Source organism: Mustela nivalis, assembly GCF_964662115.1.
Source record: "Mustela nivalis genome assembly, chromosome: 1".
NCBI classification, from domain to species: domain Eukaryota; kingdom Metazoa; phylum Chordata; class Mammalia; order Carnivora; family Mustelidae; genus Mustela; species Mustela nivalis.
In genome coordinates this window covers 202,888,195-202,908,193 of record NC_139020.1, presented here as the reverse complement: position 1 = coordinate 202,908,193, position 19,999 = coordinate 202,888,195, and the positions used below count along the sequence as shown (strand labels likewise).

The following is a 19,999-nucleotide window of genomic DNA, read 5'->3' as shown; positions in this document are numbered from 1 at the left end:
GCCGATTGAGGACGGTCACCTCAATCACCCTGCAGGGCCAAGGCCAATTCAGGGCCCAGGCCCCGCACCCAAACTGCTGCATCTTTTCAACACTTGGAGATTTCTTCCTTTGTCTAGGAGGCTGACGCCAGGGCCTGAGGCTCTGTGGCTCCTCCCAGGGGCCCCAGGCCTGTAGTTGGCCCCCAAATCTGGGCCGACTCAGAGTTGGTGCGGTCTGGAGTTTTCCATCTGTGGCCTCAAGACCCAGTTCTTAGGAGGAGGCCCCTAAGGGTCAGAGGATGGGAGGGGCCCCCACCCTAGGCCTGCTAGGTCCCCCAAAAGCCAGCACCAACTACAAGTCACTGGGCCCCCTTGATCCCCCTTCCACTGCTCTGTCCTCGGGCACTGTTGAAATATACTTTTTATTGCATTTCTGCCGTTTTACAAAAATATGACAAAATAAATTAAAAACAAATAAATAATCGCCTATTCTGTGTGTTTTCTGTTGGTTTTTTGGGGTTTCCTTTCGTTTTCCCCATCCGGGTCGAAAGGAAAACGGCAGATGGGGGGGCCCGGCCCCCAGCCCTGCCCCAGGAGAGCAGCCAATAGTGGGGGCCGTCGGGCCGAAGCGCGTTTTCTGGGTGGCGGCCGCCGCCCCGGTCCACGGACTGATATTGCATATGAGAACAGGAAGGCAGGGCGGGCGGGTGGAGCTAATGCCAGCCGCTGGGCCAGCACACGGCCTGGGGACTGGGGCTGGGCGAGGGCGCCGGGGGCTCGGAGGGATCAGAGGTGGGCGGCGGGGGCGGGAGGCTGTAGAAGCTGGCGTCCCCCGGCAGGGGCTGCGGGGCGGGCGGGGGCCCGGCGAGGGCGCAGGGCGGACATTCGGCTGCGACGGGGGCGGGGGCCTGGCGGGGGGCGGCGCCCTCGCCCCCGCAGCCCCATGGCCCGTCCCACTGCCAGCAGCCTGCAGGCGGCGTCGGGGGCCGAGGCAGCGGCGTTGGCGGTGGCGCGGGGCTCCGGCTGCGGCGGGTGCGGAGGGCAGGGGCGCCCACGGGGGCCAGCGCTGTCCCTGCGGAGGCGAGAGGGGCCGTTCCGGGGGGGTGCCGCCCCCGCCGCCGGACCCCGCTCAGACCCTGCCCGCGCTCCCTCCCGGGCTTCCAGGCACATCGAGGGCCTTATTGCTTCTGATCAGTGACAAGGGGTGGGCGTCTTCGGGTGCATCCCCTGCCTCTGGGCACTGGGCCCCTCCCCATCATGGGGAGAGGACAGTCTGAGGAAGTCCCTCTGATTTCTGACCTGCGTCCCTGGTACTGCAGCTGCCACCTCTTGGGCTCCCTGGGGGATGAGCTGCTGGAGCCTGGGGCTGGGTGGGGCCGGGGTGGGGACCCGCAAGGTGGGGATGGGGGGCGTGAGGCTGGCACCTCTGCTCAGCACGGATATGGGTGCAGCCTGTGGCTGAGCACCCCGAGCTCCCCAAAGGGGCAGCTCCAGCCCCCACCTCCAAGAAAGGCCTCCTTGAACAGCTGGGCTGCAGGGTGAGAATTTGCATAGAGGCCTGGGGGGGGGGTCCAGTCCCCCCCCAGAGTGAGCTGGGTATGGGGGTCTCATAGGGGCAGGAGAGGAGGCTGGGCCAGGTGGTGAAGAAGCCTCTTTCATCTCCTCTCCTGGCCCCAGAGCTCGGTGGGCAGGGTGCCCTGGGAGGGGCATGGGGCCAGAGGGCTTTGGCTGTCGGGGACCTGGAGACACTGAGCAAGCTTTGACTTGAGAGGCTCCACGTACCACATACCCAGGCTCCCAACCGGTACCAGAGACCGGGCCTCCTCTGTCCCCTTCAGCCCCTCTCCCCAGGCCTGGCCACCCCATCCCTTCCCGAAAAGCCCGGCCCAGAGTCCCCACCCCCGAGTTAAAGCTTGTGACCTGAGCCTTCCTCTTCAGGCCGGGGGGCGTCCGGCTCCTCAGCCGCAGCCTCGTCTGCCGGCCCACTCCGCTGGGCTCGGCCTCCACCGCCGCCACCGCTGCCGCTGGGGGTCCCGTCCAGCCGGGCCTGCCCACCTGCCCCGTTGGACCCGGTGTCAGCCCGGGCCCCGCCGAAAGGGAAGAGCTTGCCAGCGTGGAAGGCCTTGGGCGGTGAGTGGCTGCGTTCTGGGTCCCGCCGGGTCTCAGGCGACTTGAGGAACTTGAAGCTGAGGAAGGCTGGCAGGCGGGTGTCACTCCCCGTGGGTGACTGGGCAGGGGGTGGCCGGGCGGCAGGGCCGGCCCCTGCACTGGCCAGTGAGGATGTCGCCCCAGACGACAGGAACTTGCCCTGCAGCGGGATGATCTGCTTCAGCTTCATGACGTTGTTGGGTGCCAACAAGGACCCCGGGCGCTTGGGCCGCTCTTGCCCGTGGCCACCCGCCCCGCTGCCCTTGGCCTTGGTGGAGGCCTTCTCAGGGGCAGCGGGGTCCAGCCCAGAGCCTTCGGGCCGGGCCTCCTCCCGGCCGCCGGCATCGCGCTCTCGCCGGGCGTGGTGCTCTGCATGGCGCTGGCGCTCCTCCTCCTCCCTCCTCCGCCGCTGCTGCTGCTGGTAGCGGTGCTGGGCCTGGCGTTCGTGTCTCTGCGGGCAGAGTAGAGCCATTATGGGGATTGGGCAGAGAGGGTGTGTGAGCCGGAGCCAGCTGAGGTTCCAGGCCCCTGCGGGTGCTCTCTGCAGGAGTGGGGAAAGGTCCAAACACATATTGGGCACCAGCCGCACCCCTGGGCCCACCTGGGGGCTCTCCGAGAAATTATGGAGACATCTAACCACTTATTAGGCACCAACTGCATTCCTGGATCCATGTCAGTGGTTTCTGAGAACCGAGAAGAGAATGGGGATATTACCGGCCACCAACTCTGTCCCCAGCCGTGTGTGAGGGCACAGTTTTAAGAACTGGGAGAATGTAAACACATCGTGGGCCTCAACAGTTCTCCACTTTCTGGAGAACCAGTGACAGATTGAGTCATGACTGACGCATACCAGAGTCCGCCCTGGCCAGTCCAGGAGCCACACGTGGCTTTGTCAATGCCAATTTAAGTAATTAAAATGAAATAAAATAAGACTTCCGTCTCTCGGTTGTACCAGCCCCACCTCAAGTGGCCAACGCCCGCCCGGAGCAAGGAGCCACAGCCCAGACACAGAACGTTTCCATGACCACGGAGAGCGCCGCCTGACGCTGGTGAGCTCCTTGGCCCACTCTGCAGCTTTCTGGGGAATGTGGCATAAGCTGGGCTTCTAGGAAGCATCAGCCTTGTCCCTGGCCCCAAACAGGGCACTGACGGCGAGCTGGCGATGACTAAGGGTTCACAAGTGCCAGCCCGGTGCTGGATGCCACCAGGGATCCCGGGGACGGGGCGGCCCCGGCAGCACGCTCATTATTCCCTGGGGCTCCGCCCCTTTTCCCCTTCAGCTCAGTGGCTGGCGGCTGGTGGCCAGCCTGGCAAGGCCAGCCCGGCAAGGCTGAGAAGCCCCGCTGCGAGCCGGCAGCAACCCAGCCCCGTCCCACACCCGTGTACCTTGAAGGCCTCCCGGCGCTGGTACTCAAGCTTGGCCATCTCCTCGGCCACCCAGCCTGGGATGTCGGGGATGGCCACGTGGATGAGATACTTGAGGAGCAGGGCAAAGTGCTGAGGCGACAAAGGGAGAGGCTGCAGGCTCGGGGACGCCCTGCTGCCCCCCCAGCTCCTCCACCCAGCCACCAGCCCCACCTCGAGCACCACCACGGACACAATGGCCGCCTCCGGGCTGAGCCAGGGGAAGAGGCGCTGCAGCTGCCCACACTGGCCAATCAGGTAGCAGTTGACCACGATGGCCAGGACGCCCATGGCCTCCATCACCTTCTGCAGGGGCACATAGGAGTGGGGCGGGGCAGGGGGCGGGGCTCAGGTGTGGTCCTGCCACCCTGCCTGGGCCTCCCGCTTCTCCCCAGCGCCCCCCCACCCCCGGACTCCCTCGGGGCCTGGGCTCTGGCACTCCGCACACCTGCCACTGGCCGATGCTCTCCACCCGCTGCCCGAAGGGCCGCTGCAGCCCCGTGCACAGCTTGAGGGCGTCACTCCGGATCTCGATGAGGTTGTTGACCAGGGCGCACAGAGCAGCCAGGGGGAAGGCCGATGAGAAGAGGACAACGTAGCCGAACTGCACGAACATCTCCTGGTAGTCCTGGAAGGTGTCCTGCAGGCGGGCGCCTGGGTGTGGCCTTGGTCCCCCTCCCTCAGACCCAGATGCCCCCTACCTCCCACTACCTTCTTCTCTCAAGCCTGCCTCCCGCCCTCCAATTCTCCTGAAGGGACCCAGAGCTCCCCATCCGGCAAGTTCCCAACCACATCGAGGGCCCATTTTATCACGCCCCCTAGGTCACCCCTCAGACCACGTGCCCTGCCCCGCCACAGGCCTGGCCTTGGGCCTCCCATGCACCCTCCTCACCTCGTACTTCTTCATACAGCTCTCAAGCTCGGCCTGGGTGAGCTGGGGTGAGTGCTCCTCCTCAGGTGGGTCAATCCAAGACGACCGATTCTGCCGCCGCTGCCTCCTGCCTGAGTCACCCGAGCCAGTCTCTGGGTCTGGGCCCCCATCTGGCCCCTGGTCACGGCCCTCGCCCCCAGCCCGGCGGAGCAGGACGGCCGGGGGCTCCCGCTCAGGACTGCTGGGAGCCCCTTCAGCCTCATCGTCTTCTTCGGCCAGCGTGAATACTCCCGGCTCCAGCCCCTTCTCCACCATGGTGGGGCTCCCCTCCTCCAGGATGGCCTCGGGGCCAGGCCGCCGCCGCCCGGCCCCTCGTTCAGCAAAGCTGACCTTCTTCAGCCGGAGCCCGCAGTCCAGGAGGCTGCTCTCCTCGCCCTCCTCCTCGTCATCTTCCTCATCCTCCTCTTCCTCCTCCTCCTCGTCCTCGTCCTCCTTGCCACCCCGAGACCCATCCCCCACCTCCCCCCCTTCCCCTGCGGGCCTCCGCTCCACTGGTGCCTCCTCCTCCTCCTCGGGGGCCCCGCAGCCCCCACTGAGACACCTACGGCCCCCGCCGCCACCACCGCCACCCCCCTCTTCAGCCTGGGGTTCAAGGCGACGGGGTGCGGGGCGCTGGAGGCTCAGCAGGCCGAGCAGGGCACGGGCCAGCTCCCAGGCTGCCTGCAGGCCAAGCTCGCCGCGGCCCAGCCGCCGGTACAGGTGCGGCTGCAGGACCTCGCGCACGTTCTGGAGGAACTGGCGGGTGATCAGCAGAGTGGCCAGCATCTGGGGGCAGGAAGGGGGAGGAGAGAGGCCACGTGGGGTGCAGGCAGGGCCCGGGGTACCGGGGGCAGGCTGCGGGGACTAGGGAGCTGCCCTCCAGGAGCAAGTTGCCAGACACATGCCCCGAACCCAACTGCTGCCTCCACCCCATTTAATGGGGTCCCTGAACATGGTGGCCCCAGCAGCAACCTCTGCAGCCTCTCCCACCAACTGGAGCCTGGCAGGCCGCAGTGCTCCAAGCCAAGCTCCTGGGGTTGCAATGCACGTTTCCACCCTGCTGGGGATCAGGGTCCCCCTGCTTGGAGCACTGCCCAGGAGCTCAGCTGGGGCCCAGGGCCTCGAGGGACCCCTGCCATCCGCACCCCATCAGCAGAGCCCACCCCTTGGAACATGCACCCTTGGCTCAGGCAGCGCAAGGCCCCAAGCACAGCCACACTGCCCGCCCTGGCGAGGCCCCATGGGCTCGCCATCTGCCCATACTTTGGCCCGGGCCACGAGCAGGAGGCCCCGGAGGGAGAGGAGGAGCAGGCGGAACCGCAGGGCCGCGAGCGGGACCAGCACCGCCCGAAGCTGCCGCTCGAGGCTCTGGGACAGGGACAGGATGAGCAGGAGCTGTGGAGGGACCGACGGACAGGTGGACAGACAGATGGGGGACAACAGGCAGAGAGAGGACACATGGACGAACGGACAGAGAGAGAAGGATGGAGGAGGGGGGGGAGGGGCTGGAGAGCCCGTGGACCCCTTGGGTGGACAAATCCGGCCCCCCTTGGCCGCCACTGTGGTGGGGGGCACTGCCTTGGGCTGGGGTCTCACCTCTTTCAAGCGCTCCATGTCCTTGAGGTAGAAGCCGATGTAGAAGAGGCTCAGGTAGGAGTTGACAAATTGGAACTGTGGGAAGGAAGCAGGAGGGCAGTCCCTCTGCCACCCCCGAACCCAGGAGCCCCTCCTATACCCCACGCAGAGCCCTCGCTGCCTGCCTGCTGGCTGCCACTCACCAGGACGACTTTGATAATGAGGTGCTTCTCATAGGCGCTCTCCAGCCGGTAATTCTCTGGGGGCCGAGGGGGTGAGTGAGGAGGCAGCCCAGGCCCCCTGAAGGCAGCGGGGGCACTGAAGGGCAGTAGGGACCTTCCTCCCCAGAGCGGCAGGCCCTCCCCTTGCAGGGCATACCCATGTCGTTGAGCCAGATGGCAAGCTTCTTATAGCCTTCAGCACTGGCGCTGACCAGCAGGGCCAGCACAACCTTGGGCAGGAAGCGGGCAAGACGGGGCAGCCCTTTCACACTCAGCACCAGCTCCTGTAGGGACAGGGTTTCACCGGTCACCCTAGCATCTGGGCGCAGCCCGGAGTGGTCCTGGGCCAGCAGCGACCAGATCAGGGCCAAGGGGACCGGAGGTCACCTGCAGCTGGAAGCAGCCGAGCATGAGCAGGAACACGCAGGCCAGGCAGGTGAGGCACAAGGGGAGGCTCACGAGCAGCTGGAAGAGCAGCCGCTTCCAGGGCGGGTAGTAGAACTCCTCAGCCCTTGTCACGGGGCTAATGCGCCGGACACCCTGGCAGAGGGTGGGGGTGGGGCACAGTGTGAGGACAGAGGGGCTGCCCCTGTCCCCACACAGCCTTCCCAAGGCCCCTGAGTTCTGTTTCCCTCCACCATGCCTCTGCTTTTGGGGTGCCCCCCACAGTCCACCTTCCCCAGTCCCTCAAATGCAGTTTCCCACACCTCTTCTCTGGGGCATGCAGAGCCCCCCACCCCCTGCTGCAGCCCTATTTTACACCTTGTCTTTGCCCCTGCAATGCCCCCCACCCCCTGCCTCCCCCTCTCATTCTTGGAGTCCTTGGACTCACACACCCGAACTGACCCTGAACTGAGGTCGTGGTTCCTCCACAGCTTCCCCAGGTGAGTCCAGCGTCCCCCACTTGTAGGCCAGCTCTGCCCCCCTCCGTTTCCATTCCTCCAAGAACAGGGTTGACCAGACCACGTTGAAGAGGGCAAAAACCACACACGATACATCCCGGCTTGTCTGGGGATGGTGGAAGGCTGAGCTGTTGGCCGGGTTGGCCCAGGGAGGAGGGTGTCTTAGGCACTCCGGCCCCAGCCCAGCCCACCCCCAGCACCTGGTCAGCCTCCGTAAATGTGTACAGGACGGAGCCAAAGACGGCTGGGTATACCATCGCTGATGTGTAGAAGCCCAGCCAGGCAAAGTACATGGCAATCTTCACTCCAAAGTAGTCACAGATCTCATCTGCCAGGAGCACATGGCGGGGTCCCGGTCAGCCCTGCCCACTTCCTGAGACTCCCACACACCCCCGACCTGGGGCCGCACCTAGAGGCTGGTTTTCACACACAGCTTGCACCCATGACTTCATGAGGCGGTTCAGGATACGCTGCTCATGGACCGGGAACACCTGCTGGATGATCCCACGGGCCGCCAGCTCAGGGACTGTTGGGGGACAAGAGCAGTTGAGCCCCACCCTTCTGCCTGGGCCTGGCCTGGCCAGTTCCCCACACTCAGCCCCCGCTCCAGCCGAAACCCAAGTCACAGTTTTTCCCTGCTTTTCAATCTTCAGAGGCTCTTCCCAGGGAGGAATTCTAAGTGGGCAGGATATCTGGTTCTTCTTCAGAACTTCGGAGGTGCAGAGGCAGGCAGGAGGGGGTGCAGGAATCCACCTGGGAGGGTGGGGTCCCAGTGTGGAACCTTTTTTTTTTTTTTAAGATTTTATTTATTTATTTGACAGAGAGAGATCACAAGTAGGCAGAGAGGCAGGCAGAGAGAGGGGGGGGGGGGGGAAGCAGGCCTCTGCTGAGCAGAGAGCCGGATGCGGGGCTGGATCCCAGGACCCTGAGATCATGACCTGAGCCGGAGGCAGAGGCTTAACCCACTAAGCCGCCCAGGCACCCCAGGAACCTCATTTTTAAATAAAGCCATTTGGCCTCAGTTCACTGCTCTGAAGCTCTGAGGGATGGTGCAAAGCTGGCATCAAAAGGTGAACTTGAAGCAGCTGGTCTCTTGCAGAGGAAACTGAGGCCCAGGGCCTCGCCACACAGGGCATGGAGTGCTGTCCATGGTCCTGCCCCTACCTAATCCCAGCCCCAGACAATGGTTTCTCTCGGAAGGGCTTCCGGGGAGTAAGCCTCACCCCTAGGCTAAGGCCACACCCCCCTCACCACATTGATTGATGTCTCCAGGCCCCACCCAATTCTTCACTAGCTTTTTTCGTCGGTAGTCTCTAGGCTCCACCCTCTCGCACTGATAGGCTGTATTCTAAGAGCCCCACCCAACTCCCCACGTGTAATTGGAGATTGGTCCCGCCTGCTTACTGATTGGCTGGTCCTCCAGGAAGCGCACATTGTGCAGTGCCTCACCCTGCTTCGCGCGTAGGTTCTGCAGCCAAAAGCGGATGATACTCTGGCGTTCCTGCGGGGGACAGAGCAGGGCTTGGGGACAGGGCAGGGCTTGAGCACAGGGAACAGCAGCCCAAGCGCTAGGGGTGCGGACTGGGAGCCAGAACTGGCCGCACCTGGGAGGTGAAGAAGCGCAGCTCACTCTCCACATTCTCGTAGATGAAGTCCTCCTCGCAAGAGAAGCCTCGGGTGCCCCCGCCAAACTCGGCCTTCACCGCTTTGCGCAAACCCAGCTCGTCGGCTCCTCGAAGTAGGCTGCCAGGAAGACATGGAGGTGGGTCATGGGGAGACCCTGGCTCACCATCCTGGAGCTAGGGATGGTGTACTCGGCGGCCACCTGGGACAAATGCAGGGCGCTACACCTCACAGTTGACGCTTGGAAAGGCGGGGAGCTGGGTAGCAGGGTCAGCGAGAGTCCAGGGACAGAGACTCGCCTCTCATACGTGGCGGTGACGAAGAAGGCATAGGCACGCGTGTGGCGGTGGTGGCGGACTTGCACGATGAGCTCAGGGATGCCCACGCGGATGTGGTTCAGCAGCCATAGCAGCGTGTGGTCATCAGTCGTGTCTGCCAAGGGGCACAGGGACTGATGGCCCTTGCCACAAGAGGTCCGAGGCCTCTTACAGACTCCTACTCAGGGGAGCCCAGCTCAAGGGAGCCCATCTGGGCACTGGGCAGGCGGTGGGCACAGGTACCTGGAAAGGTCATCAGCACGTCGCAGTTCTCCGTAGGCACTGTCTTCATCCACGCCTTGTGAGATACCAGGTAGCGACCAGCCTGCAGGAGCCGCTTCCCAAAAAGCTTATCTAGGGGGCAGGCAGGGCAGGGCCCAGGTCAGGCCGCTCCCAGACCAAGACCCCAGCCCCTAGTGTAGTCCCTCCAGTCCTAACCCCTGCTCGCACGCACACTCGCCACGTTTCCTCTGCACTGAGTCTGGTATCTAGGGACCTGCAAGGTTTGGCCTCAGCTTGTTTCCTTCCCTCCACGTCCTTGCACCAGCCAGGCCCTCCTCCAGGAATGCCCTTCCCCCAGGTCCTCCCTTACAAATCTTACTCATTCTTGAGGCCCAGCTCCGCCTCCAAACCCACAATCGATGGGGCGCTCACTAGCAGCCCCGAGCGAGCGCTTCACATCATGTCAGCGCGTCCTCATAGCTGGGCGCGGTTCTTACCCCCATTTCACAGGTGAGGAAACTGAGAACCAGGGCGTTTAAGTCACGCACCCAAGGTCACACAGGCGAGCTGGGATTCGAACCCGGGACCGTATGATTCCGTATCCTCTGTGGAGAGGCTCTCTCACGCGCATCCCTGCCGGGCTGCGATCCGGTAACCCAAAGGGGTGTCTGAGCTCAGCCCCGAGCCGGGGCTCTCCGAGGGGCGTGTCCAAGTCTCTGCGCTGGGACCCCCGCCCCCTGTACCGTCCCAGCCGCGCTGGCCCCGCCGCAGCCGCAGTGCCGGGAGAAGCCGGCCCCTCAACTGGACTCCAGGCCCGGGACGGCTGAGCCCAATCCCACTCCGCGTCCAGCCGCCGCGCGCACCACAGGCACCTGCAACCCTGTCAGATCCAGCCGCCGCACACATACCCAGAACTCCAGACGCCGGGGCTGCAGGCTCGCCCTCAGGCGGGGGCCTCTTGCCACGCTCGCCCTCCAGGGACGTGCCCCCGGCGCTGGAGGTGGCTTCGGCCATGGCGAGCGCAGGCCAGGTCAGGGGCTACGGGCGGCCCGAGCGCCTGGGGGCCGCGGGCTCATCCGGCCGGTGCAGCCGCGGAGCCAGCTGGAGGTGGAGACAAAGGCCGCGCCCGCCCGCGCCGGCCGCCGTCCCCGCGTGCCCGAGCGCTGCTTCTCGTCTCCGCCCGCGCGGAACCTCGATTCTCCTTCTCGTCCCCGCGCACGTCGCTCTTGGGTTCTCGACTCCGCCCGTGTTGTTTTCTAGATTCCGTTCTCGCCCGCCCACTTCGCTTTCTGCTGCTCGTCTCCGCCCGCATCGAAGATGCAGTCACCAAGGATGTGTCCCCGCCCGCGTTCAATTCTGGGTCTCGTCCCCGCCCGTCCTGGGACTGGATTCTCCGCCTTCCAGCCTTAGTTTTCTCCATCTACAAAGGCGCGGCTTGGAATCTTGCGTTGGGCGTGATTTGACTAGGGCAGGACGTGGGAGGGGGCGGGCCTGGTTGGGGGAGATTCCAGGTAGCAATAACTTCACAGCTAGAATACAAATTAATAAATAAAGCACGTCCTGCCTCAGGGCCTTAGCATGTGCACTCCTCACGCCCTCTCCGTCCAGTTAACCCCTGCTCCCCTCAGGATGTAACCTCCTCAGAGAGAACCCCATAGGGCTTCCAAGTTTAGCAAATAAAAGTACAGCCCTCCCACTGTATGAATGAATTTCAGACAAACGAATACACTTTTAGGATGTCCCAAGTATTACATGGGGCATAGTTACACCAAAACCTTATTTACTGTGTATCCGAAATTCACATTTAACTGGGCGTTCTGTATTTTATCTGCACCCAGACCCCTGACCGTCTCGAGTAGCCTTTTCTGTTAGACTGAGAGCCCAGGGAGGCCAGGGGCCCCTTCTGGTTCTTAGCGCACACAGTAGGCACCTGATGTATACTTATGACAGATGGAACAATTCGGAGAAGGTGAGTTTCCGCGTCTGTCACTCTCTGACAAATGAAAAAGTTGAGCGGGTCGAGGCAGGGATTAGAACTCCAGCGGGTCCGACAGATTCTTCCCCAAGCGCAAGTGCGTCGCCCGCCCGCTCTGTCCAAGAACCAGAGAATTGTCCGTGCGAAAGCGCCCGCGGAGACCCCGCCCAGCCAGTGTCTGGAATTCCACCATCAGCGCTTTATTCCGCTATTCTGCGCTGTCCTGGGTTAACCTGAAAGAAATCCCTGAGACTCCCCTTTCTGGCTTTCGGGGAGCCAGAGAGAGACCGGACACTCAGCTCTGCAGGAGCAGGCCGGGGCCAGGAAAGGCCAGAGGGCAGAGAGGGCTGTGCTGGGGATTCCAGAAAGGTGTCCTGTCGGAGGGGACCTTGGAGCTAGGTCCTGAGGATGAGTTTGTCAAATGAAGAAGAGTATCCGGGGGGGAGGGAACGGCGGGAGGGAAAGCTGGGGGAGGGCCGAGAAACAGGGAGAGTTCTGGGAACACAGGTAGGAATCTTCCCAGAAATTTGAACAAGATTTTACTAGGGCCAGGGCGTGGGTATCCCGGAACTCATCCTTCGCTCCTGAGATGCTCTTGCTTCGCCTAAAGCTACGAAGTGGCCAGATGGAAAATACCGGGCTGGAACCCTCAACTCGGTGTAATTCCCACGGCCCTGGACCAAGCCCGGTTCTTCCTCCCACCCCTCATTTCCGGTGTCTGGGATACCTGCGGTTCTAGGATCCTAAAAATTCGGTCTAATGTTGCCGGGGGAACGCCATTTCGCTGCACCCCCGCGTCCAGCCCTTTCCCCGCCTCTTTCCCTGCCACTGGCCAATAGAAACGAAGATCTTCAGAGGGTGGGCCGTACGCCTCCTAAGGAGCCCAATGATAATCGAGAGTCGTTAAGCATTCTACCAGTCTCGCCGCGGAGTGGGTGGAGCCTCCTGTCAGGACTAGAAGCCACCCAGGCAGAGCGGGTAGGCGGGTCGCTGGTTGTGAATCCATGTGGCGGGGGTTGTGGACCCTAGTAGCCTGGGCCGCACGTGGGCCTCGCAGGTGGGGCGATACGGGAAACGGGTGTGACAGCGTGGGGTGCTGCTTAGGCTTCAGATCCTCTCCCTGGGATCCGGGTCCCAGTTCCCTGGGGGCAGAGCCACCTTTCGCATTTTCCCAAGCCCCAATCCGTTCATTCCTCTGCCGCAGAGCCCACATCTGGGTCATCTGTTGGCCTCAGAGTACCCATTCGGATCACACTTCGACATCAGCGCCCTCACCCTCACAACATATCCATCCCCCTGTCGCAGACCCACATCTGGGTCAACTTCTGTTCCCGGAGATCTCAATCGGGTCACCGTCTGGCTTCAGACGCTCCAATCTGCCCATCCCCCAGCTAAGAACCTCCACCGGGGCCATCTTCCGAACATCGAGCGCCCTATCCACGTGCCCCTCGGCAACAGAGCCTCCCACAGGCACTGATTCTTCCCCTCTCCAGTCCCAGATCGTGCACGCGCCAGGGCAGCGGCGCCCCGGCCCCTGGTTCCGGGGCCACTATCTTCGCGCTGAGCTCCGGCCAAGGCCGCTGCGGCATCGCGGTGATCCGAACCAGCGGTCCCGCCAGCGGCCACGCCCTCCGGAGCCTCACGGCGCCCCGGGACTTGCCCCCAGCTCGCAGCGCTTGCCTGCGCCTGCTCAGCCACCCCCGTTCCGGGGAGCCGTTGGACCGCGCGCTGGTGCTCTGGTTCCCAGGTGAGGGGTTCCAGATCCCGAACCTACTGTAGCTCTCATGACCCAGTTTCCTCTCCCCCACCCCCCAGGCGTTTTGCCTAGCCGTACTCTCCTCGACTCCCATCTCGCCACACTAGGTCCCCAAAGTTTCACAGGGGAGGACTGCGCGGAATTCCACGTGCATGGAGGCCCAGCGGTGGTGAGTGGCGTCCTGCAGGCCCTGGGTGAGTCTGTAGCCTTGGGTTCGAAGTCTGGCTCTGTCAGTGGACCTGGATGGGGGCCAGGGAGCTCAGGACCCAGTACCTTCCCGCAGGCAGTGTGCCAGGGCTGCGGCCGGCTGAGGCTGGTGAGTTCACCAGGCGGGCATTCGCTCACGGGAAGCTGAGCCTGACCGAGGTGGAGGGGCTGGCAGATCTAATTCACGCAGAAACCGAGGCGCAGCGGCGGCAGGCACTGAGGCAGCTGGATGGGGAACTGGGCCACCTCTGCCATGGCTGGGCCAAGACTCTCACTAAGGCAAGCCCCCCTCTTCGCCCATTCCCTGCCTCAGAGACCTTACCTACCCGTTCGGTGCATAGGAGTTTCCTATGCATGCGCCTCCAGTCTGGTCCCTTGGGTCAGGTTCGACCTGGGCCCAGGGGGGGTGGGTTCCTGGGTTACCCCATCACCACCTCCACCCGCCTCCCCCCACCCCCCAGGCTCTGGCTCATGTGGAGGCCTATATCGACTTTGGTGAGGATGACAATCTGGAGGAGGGCGTCCTGGAGCGAGGTGGGTCCTCCTAGGGGTTGGGGACACCTGGCATCATAGCCCTCGGAGGCCCCACTCCTTCCCCACCCTTTCTTCCATCCACAGCTGACAGCCAAGTGCGGGAGCTGGAGCTGGCACTGAGAGCACATCTTCGAGATGCCAGGCGCGGGCAAAGGCTTCGCTCAGGAGCGCACGTAGTGGTCGCAGGACCCCCCAATGCTGGCAAGAGCAGCCTGGTGAACCTACTCAGTGCGTGGGAGGCGGGCGGAGGCGGGGCCTAGTGTCGGGGGCGGGGCCGGGAGGAGTGAGGAGGATGAAAACTTAGCTCAACTGGGAGGCTCCATGGTTTCCACCCCGCTCTCTTCGTGATAATATCCACCCCCAATCCCGTCCCAGGCCGGAAGCCTGTGTCCATAGTATCCCCGGAGCCGGGGACCACCCGCGACGTGCTGGAGATCCCCGTGGACCTGGCCGGATTCCCTGCGCTGCTGAGCGACACGGCGGGGTTGCGTGAGGGCGTGGGGCCGGTGGAGCAGGAGGGCGTGCGGCGCGCCCGGGAGAGGTAGGCTAATAGGGTGGTGGGATGGGGAAACGGCCCTTCCACTTCCATGTCGCCTTGCTGCAATTATTTTGTGTCCCTCCTGAATCAGGAAAGCCTGCTGAGGCCGCTTGAGTGGGGGCTCTGATGTGGGGGGAGAGCCGAGGTTTAAATTCAGCCCCTGTTCCTGCCCCTCCCCTCTTGGTTTGCCCCGCCTCCATGTGCCAAGCCCCACCCATCTTGCCCCATCCCCTCCCACGTGCCAAGCCCCGCCCCTCTGGTCACCCCCAACCCCCATGCCTTTGCTCGACTCCGGGGTCACTCGGTTGGTTCTCTCTGTTCCCCCAGGCTGGAGCAGGCTGACCTCATTCTGGCGGTGCTGGATGCTTCTGACCTCGCCTCTCCTTCCAGCCGCAACTTCCTGGATACCGTTGTCGCCCCCGCAGGCGCTGGGAGCCCCAATGAGAGCAGCCAGCGCCTCCTGTTGGTGCTGAACAAGTCGGACTTACTGCCTCCAGGGGGCCCAGACCCCAGTCCCAACCTGCCCCCGCACCTGCTGCTGTCTTGCTTGACCGGAGAGGGCTTGGATGATCTCCTGGAGGCACTGAGGAAGGAGCTGGCTGAAGTGTGAGCGGCTCCCCCGCCCCGCCTTTGCCCGTCCCTGTCCCTCAGCCTGCCTCAACCCAAGTTCAAGTCAGGGCTGAGCCACTGGCTTGGGCTGCCTACCCGCCCCCCAAGGCTCGTTTTCTGGATCTACAAAATGCAATTGATGATTCCCCCTTCAATGGTAGTTGAGAAAGTTGAGAAAGACCGCATCCTTTTCCCCTTCCAGGTGTGGGGACCCGTCCACAGGCCCACCGCTTCTGACGCGTGCAAGGCACCAACATCATCTCCAGGGCTGCCTGGATGCCCTCGGCCACTACAGGCAGACAAAAGATCTAGCCCTGGCTGCTGAGGCACTGCGACTTGCCCGGGGTCACCTGGGCCGCATCACCGGCGGAGGCAGCACCGAGGAGGTCTTGGACATCATCTTTCGGGACTTCTGCGTGGGCAAGTGAGAAGCCCTGAGGCATGTGGGAATAGCTTAGGCCAAGGGAGAATCTCATCTCCAGGAGAAATCTTGACCCCAGAACCATGAACCAAAGTGCTGCCTTGAGAGGTGGTGAGCTCCTTGTTGCTGTCAGTGACTAAGCTACGGCCAGCCGTGCTAGGGGGTTCCAGCCCTGGAGTGGAGATCAAAGGAGGTCCCTTTGGCTTCCTGTGCTGGGGGAGTAGGAGTGGACGGTTGGGATGGAATGGGAGGGCCTCAGGGATCTTTGTTTTGCGTTTTTTAATTTACTTTGCAAATATTAAAGGAATATAAAAAAATTCAGGTGATTCAGAAATGCTTAAACATGGAAATCCCCCTCCCCCCGTCCCTGGGGGTCACAGTTTGTGTTGGTTCAGAATTCTCTCTGCTCTTTTGTTTATTTGTGGATACACCTGTGAAATATGTTTTGTCTTGTATTTTGTCCATAAAGTGTGTGTTTATTGCTCTGCAAGTTGTCGTTCCCTTTTTTGGTATTCATCTGGAAGCTTTGCCTCTTATGTTTGAAAAGAGACTTGCAAGATCCTGGGCGCCTGTGGCCTCCAAGCTTACGCAGTCCTTCTTTCAGTACCTACCAAGCACCTGCTATGTGCTAGAATCACACACATCATTTTATTGAGTTTTCATAACAGCACAATTCAGTAAGTATCTTGTTACAGTTTTACAGATGAGGAAACTAAGGCTCAGAGAATTATTTAGTTGCCGGACAACCCCAGCTTTGGGATTTGCACATGGGTTTGTTCAGACTTCCATTCTGAGTTTGCCGTAGGCCTTCTATGCAACAGGCCAAGTGCAGGATGCTGGGGACTCAGAGGGGACCAATCATCACAAGTGCTGCCCCTGCCCGCGTTAGAGACCTAGTTCCTGATGGTGAGGTCTAATGGCTGTTGTGTGAGCTTATGATGAAGAGGAGACCTGCCTGCTCAGGGATGTGAGGGCAGGGTGCCTTGCAGAGGTGACATTGGTACTGAGAGCCGAATGGTGAGAAGAAAGCCAAATGGAGGAGGTTGGTGAAAATATCCCAGGCAGAGGGCACTGCATGTGCAAAGGTCCTGAGGTGGGAACATCATGATGTATTCAAGGAATATCGAGGTGGCCCGTGGCCTGTAGGGGTGAAGCAGTGAGTGCAGGGAAGAGAAGAGGGAGATGGGTGGAGGAAGAGAGGGAAGATCTTGATTAATAGGACTTTGATTCTTTTTTTTTTTTTTTTGGATGCTTTCTTTTATTCAGTTTTTTTATGTCAATTCCAGTATAGTTAACATACAATGTTATGTTAGTTTCAGGTGTACAATATAGTGCTTCAACATTTCCATACATTACTCAGCGCTCATCATGACAAGTGCACCCTTTAATCCCCATCACATATTTCACCCCTCCCCCTACCCACCTCCCCTCCAGTAACCAGCCCTTTGTTTTCTGTAGTTAAGTCTGTTTCTTGGGGACGCCTGGGTGCCTCAGTTGGTTAAGCAGCTACCTTCCGCTCAGGTCATGATCCCGGGGTCCTGGGATCGAATCCTGCATTGGGCTTCTAGCTCAGCAGGGGGTCTGCTTCTCCCTCTGCCTTCTGCTCCCCTTGCTTGCTCTCTCTCTCTCTGACAAAATCTAAAAAAAAAAAAAAAAAAAAAAAAAAAAGCCTGTTTCTTGATTTCTCTCTTTCTTTTTTCCTTTGCTCGTTTGTTTTGTTTCTTAAATTCCACATATGACTGAAATCATGCGGTATTGGTCTTTCTCTGACTTATTTCACTTAGCCTTATACACTCTAGCTCCATCCATGTCGTTGCAAATGGCAAGGTTTCATTCTTTTTCACGGTCGAATAATATTCCATTGCGTATATATACACGCCACATCTTCTTCGTTCATCTGTTGGCGGACACTTGGGCTGCTTCCATGATTTGGCTATTGTACAGCATACTGCTGTGAACGCAGGAGTGCATGTGTCTCTTTGAATTAGTGTTGAAGCCTTGGATTCTGACTCACGGGCGCCTGATATGCTGGTGACCAACCAGCAGAGGGCGCCCTCCTCTAACGAACGAAGGTCCCGGCAGCTTCCATCAAAGCTCCGCCCCCTGTGGACCCTGGAATCCAGGCTTCCACACCCACCCGGCAGCTGGTGAATGGTTAACGTCCCTTGCCACAGGCAAAGCAGTCTTTTTTTTTTTTTTTTTTTTTAAGATTTTACTTATTTGACCGAGAAAGAGAGAGAGCACAGGCAGAGGTAGAGAGAGAGAGAAGCAGGTCCTCTGCCAAGAAGGGAGCCTGCCTCTAAGGGTCTTGATCCCAAGAGCGCAAGATCATGACCCAAGCCAAAGGCAGATGTTCAACGGACTGAGCCACCCAGGCACCCCCAGAAACAATCTTAAATAGAGTCAGAATCCCTTCCAGAATCAGAAAAAGAGTCCTACCTCTCTAATGATCAAAGATACAAGCTCTCGGGTTTTAGGGCACCTGTGAGCAGAGGCTGGGAGGTATCCAGGGCCAACAAAAGGTATGAAGAGAATATTCAGGAGGCATCTAGAATACCACCCCTCCAACCAAAGGGGGGGTGCTCCTGAGCCTGCGTCTTCAAGGACCTCATTGCAACAAATCACTACCGATCTGTTTGCTTGTTCAGCAGCTGGGGCTGATGCAGCACGGAGGGCTCCTGGAGGGAAAGGGTCACTCGGTGAGCTGAGCCCATGAACATTGTTATTATATCTATTTTTCAGGAATACAAACAGGCCCAGAGGAGAGACACAATTCCATAGGTTTAGTAGGGCTGGCTGTCCAGTTGTTCTCCACATCAGGAGGATCCAGAGGGCTTTGGGGAGGGGTGAGCAGCGTCTGGGTAGGGAGAGAGACGCTCTTGGGGTAGGATGCCTGGGCCCCAACCGCCTCCCCCAGGCCCTGGCCCACAGCTGGACTGAGGTCCTTGGCTACGTTCCCTTTTTTCCAAGAAGGGTGAGGTGGTTTGTGGGAAGCAGCCATGGGGATTATTTATAGAGGTCACAGGAAATCCCTAAAGAGCCAGAACCTCACCCGGTGGCTGGGCCACAAGGTCAGGGAGGTGGTCTGTAAATTGCTCCCTGACAGATCCCTGCTTGCCCCCAGGGGAGCCAGCAACCTGGGGGAGTCAGAGATACACGGTCAGGGATGGAGATGGGGATGCCCCCTGCGGGAGCAAGGACAGTACCTGGGGCAATCAAGAGGGCTGCCTGGAGGAGGGATCTCTGGGGGCGGGCCTTGGAGGAAGAAGAAAAAGCCATTCTAGTCTGAAAGCACACATTAAGGAGAGTTTTTAGCCAGAGATTTAAAGGTCCAAGACAGCTGGACACAAGAGCTGCGCTGGAGGTGAGGGCAGCAGGGTGGGGGGTGGCAGCGGGGGGACACAAGAGAGCTGAGGAACTGGACTTTGTTTCCAGGGTAATGGGGAGCCACAGCGGGTATGTGAACCAGAGAGGGACATGGTCAGATCCCATGATGGAAAGGTCTCTCTGGACCAGCAGGGTTGGTCATGGGAGCTAGCTGGAGGGATGATATCCTAGGACACTCTGAAAGGAAGAGACCAACCAAAAGTCAGACCTGTGCCCACGAGTCCAGAAAGTTCAGAATGATTATTTCTCGGATGAGAAAATGGAGACTGAAACCAACTGAGTCAAGATTTGGATTCAGAGAGGTCTGTCTCCTGAACCCAAAACTCAGACATCCTGTGGTTGCTGGGACGGGCCGGTGTCATCCTGCTTTCCAAATCTCCAGTTGCCCAGCCAGTAGGCTGAGGGTCAGGGATGTCCTTGCTTCCTTGGGGCCTGCAGACTGGCCCGTCTGGGCGGCCTGGCCTGGCTGACCCCCTTGCCCTGGCTTGGCGGGGCCCCAGCCGAGTGTTTCCTGCAGCAGGCGTCTCTCACCCGAGTTTCCGTATCCAGGAAATATCGCTCCTTTGTCCCTCCTGACTAGGCTGCTTTAAGCGTGGCGTTGCCAGCCCTGGCTCCTTGTGAGTCATCCCCTCCCTGTCTAGGGTCCCGGGGGATGGGCTGGGAGGGAATCAAGGCTGGGGCTGTGGGGAAGGTGGGGGGTTGGGGTGGAGACAGCAAATGACAAGCTGAGATTCTAGATAATAATTTTTAGGCCGCTTTTCTACTGATGGGTATTTGCTTTATTTCTTGGAGTTCTTACTTCTCAGGAATAAAATCCCAGAAATGGGGTTGCTGAGTTGAAGGATTTGTGCACTTTTACTTTAATGAAATATCACCAAACTAATTTCCAGAAGGGTTACGATGAGATTTGTGTTTCTACCAGTCCAGTAGGAAAATGCCCTTTCTCTACATCTTCACTAGCAGTAGGTATTATGGCTTTTTAAATTTTTTTTTCTTTTTCCTGGTCTAATGGGTTCAGTGGGATTTTCCTGTATTCCTCTAATGCACTTTTTCCTGTTTTCCCCCACAAATTTAGTGATCAGTATGTTGAAGCAGTTCCCAGCTGGACCCTGGTGCCCTTTCTGACATCTCGTCTCACCACAAAACAAAAGAAGACAAAACAAATGCCCTGAGCCTTTAGTGACACTGTTCCTGGAGCCGTTCTGGAGAGGAGGTGTTCCTCTAGTCCATGACAGGCTCATTTGCCTCAGCAACGGCTGGGGGAAATCGTC

General features: G+C 60.2%; 2 protein-coding genes across 6 annotated transcripts; one reads left to right on the top strand and one right to left on the bottom strand.

Annotated features, from left to right (window-relative positions):
- Positions 1–382: 382 nt before the first annotated feature.
- ANO8 (anoctamin 8) lies at positions 383–10,572 on the bottom strand. Its single transcript, XM_082708405.1, has 18 exons — positions 10,210–10,572; positions 9,323–9,433; positions 9,062–9,194; positions 8,744–8,882; positions 8,544–8,640; positions 7,549–7,665; positions 7,340–7,467; positions 7,084–7,245; positions 6,625–6,777; positions 6,395–6,521; positions 6,220–6,275; positions 6,038–6,112; positions 4,424–5,227; positions 3,980–4,171; positions 3,706–3,837; positions 3,514–3,624; positions 1,900–2,578; positions 383–1,051 (listed from the first exon to the last, which is right to left on the bottom strand). The coding sequence occupies exons 1-18, from the start codon at positions 10,313–10,315 to the stop codon at positions 693–695; spliced, it is 3,681 nt and encodes a 1,226-aa protein (XP_082564531.1). The 5' UTR covers positions 10,316–10,572; the 3' UTR covers positions 383–692.
- Positions 10,573–11,457: 885 nt separating this feature from the next.
- GTPBP3 (GTP binding protein 3, mitochondrial) lies at positions 11,458–15,831 on the top strand. Of its 5 annotated transcripts, none has more exons than XM_082709718.1 (9): positions 11,458–12,254; positions 12,770–13,023; positions 13,140–13,201; positions 13,316–13,518; positions 13,701–13,773; positions 13,858–14,001; positions 14,149–14,314; positions 14,639–14,917; positions 15,123–15,831. In XM_082709718.1, the coding sequence occupies exons 1-9, from the start codon at positions 12,036–12,038 to the stop codon at positions 15,346–15,348; spliced, it is 1,626 nt and encodes a 541-aa protein (XP_082565844.1). In that variant the 5' UTR covers positions 11,458–12,035; the 3' UTR covers positions 15,349–15,831. The 5 variants fall into 5 exon arrangements, with proteins under 5 accessions (XP_082565844.1, XP_082565845.1, XP_082565843.1 ...); XM_082709719.1 differs by having other exon boundaries at positions 13,140–13,226; positions 13,320–13,518; positions 13,858–13,974; XM_082709717.1 differs by having other exon boundaries at positions 13,140–13,226; positions 13,320–13,518.
- The last annotated feature ends 4,168 nt before the right edge of the window (positions 15,832–19,999 follow it).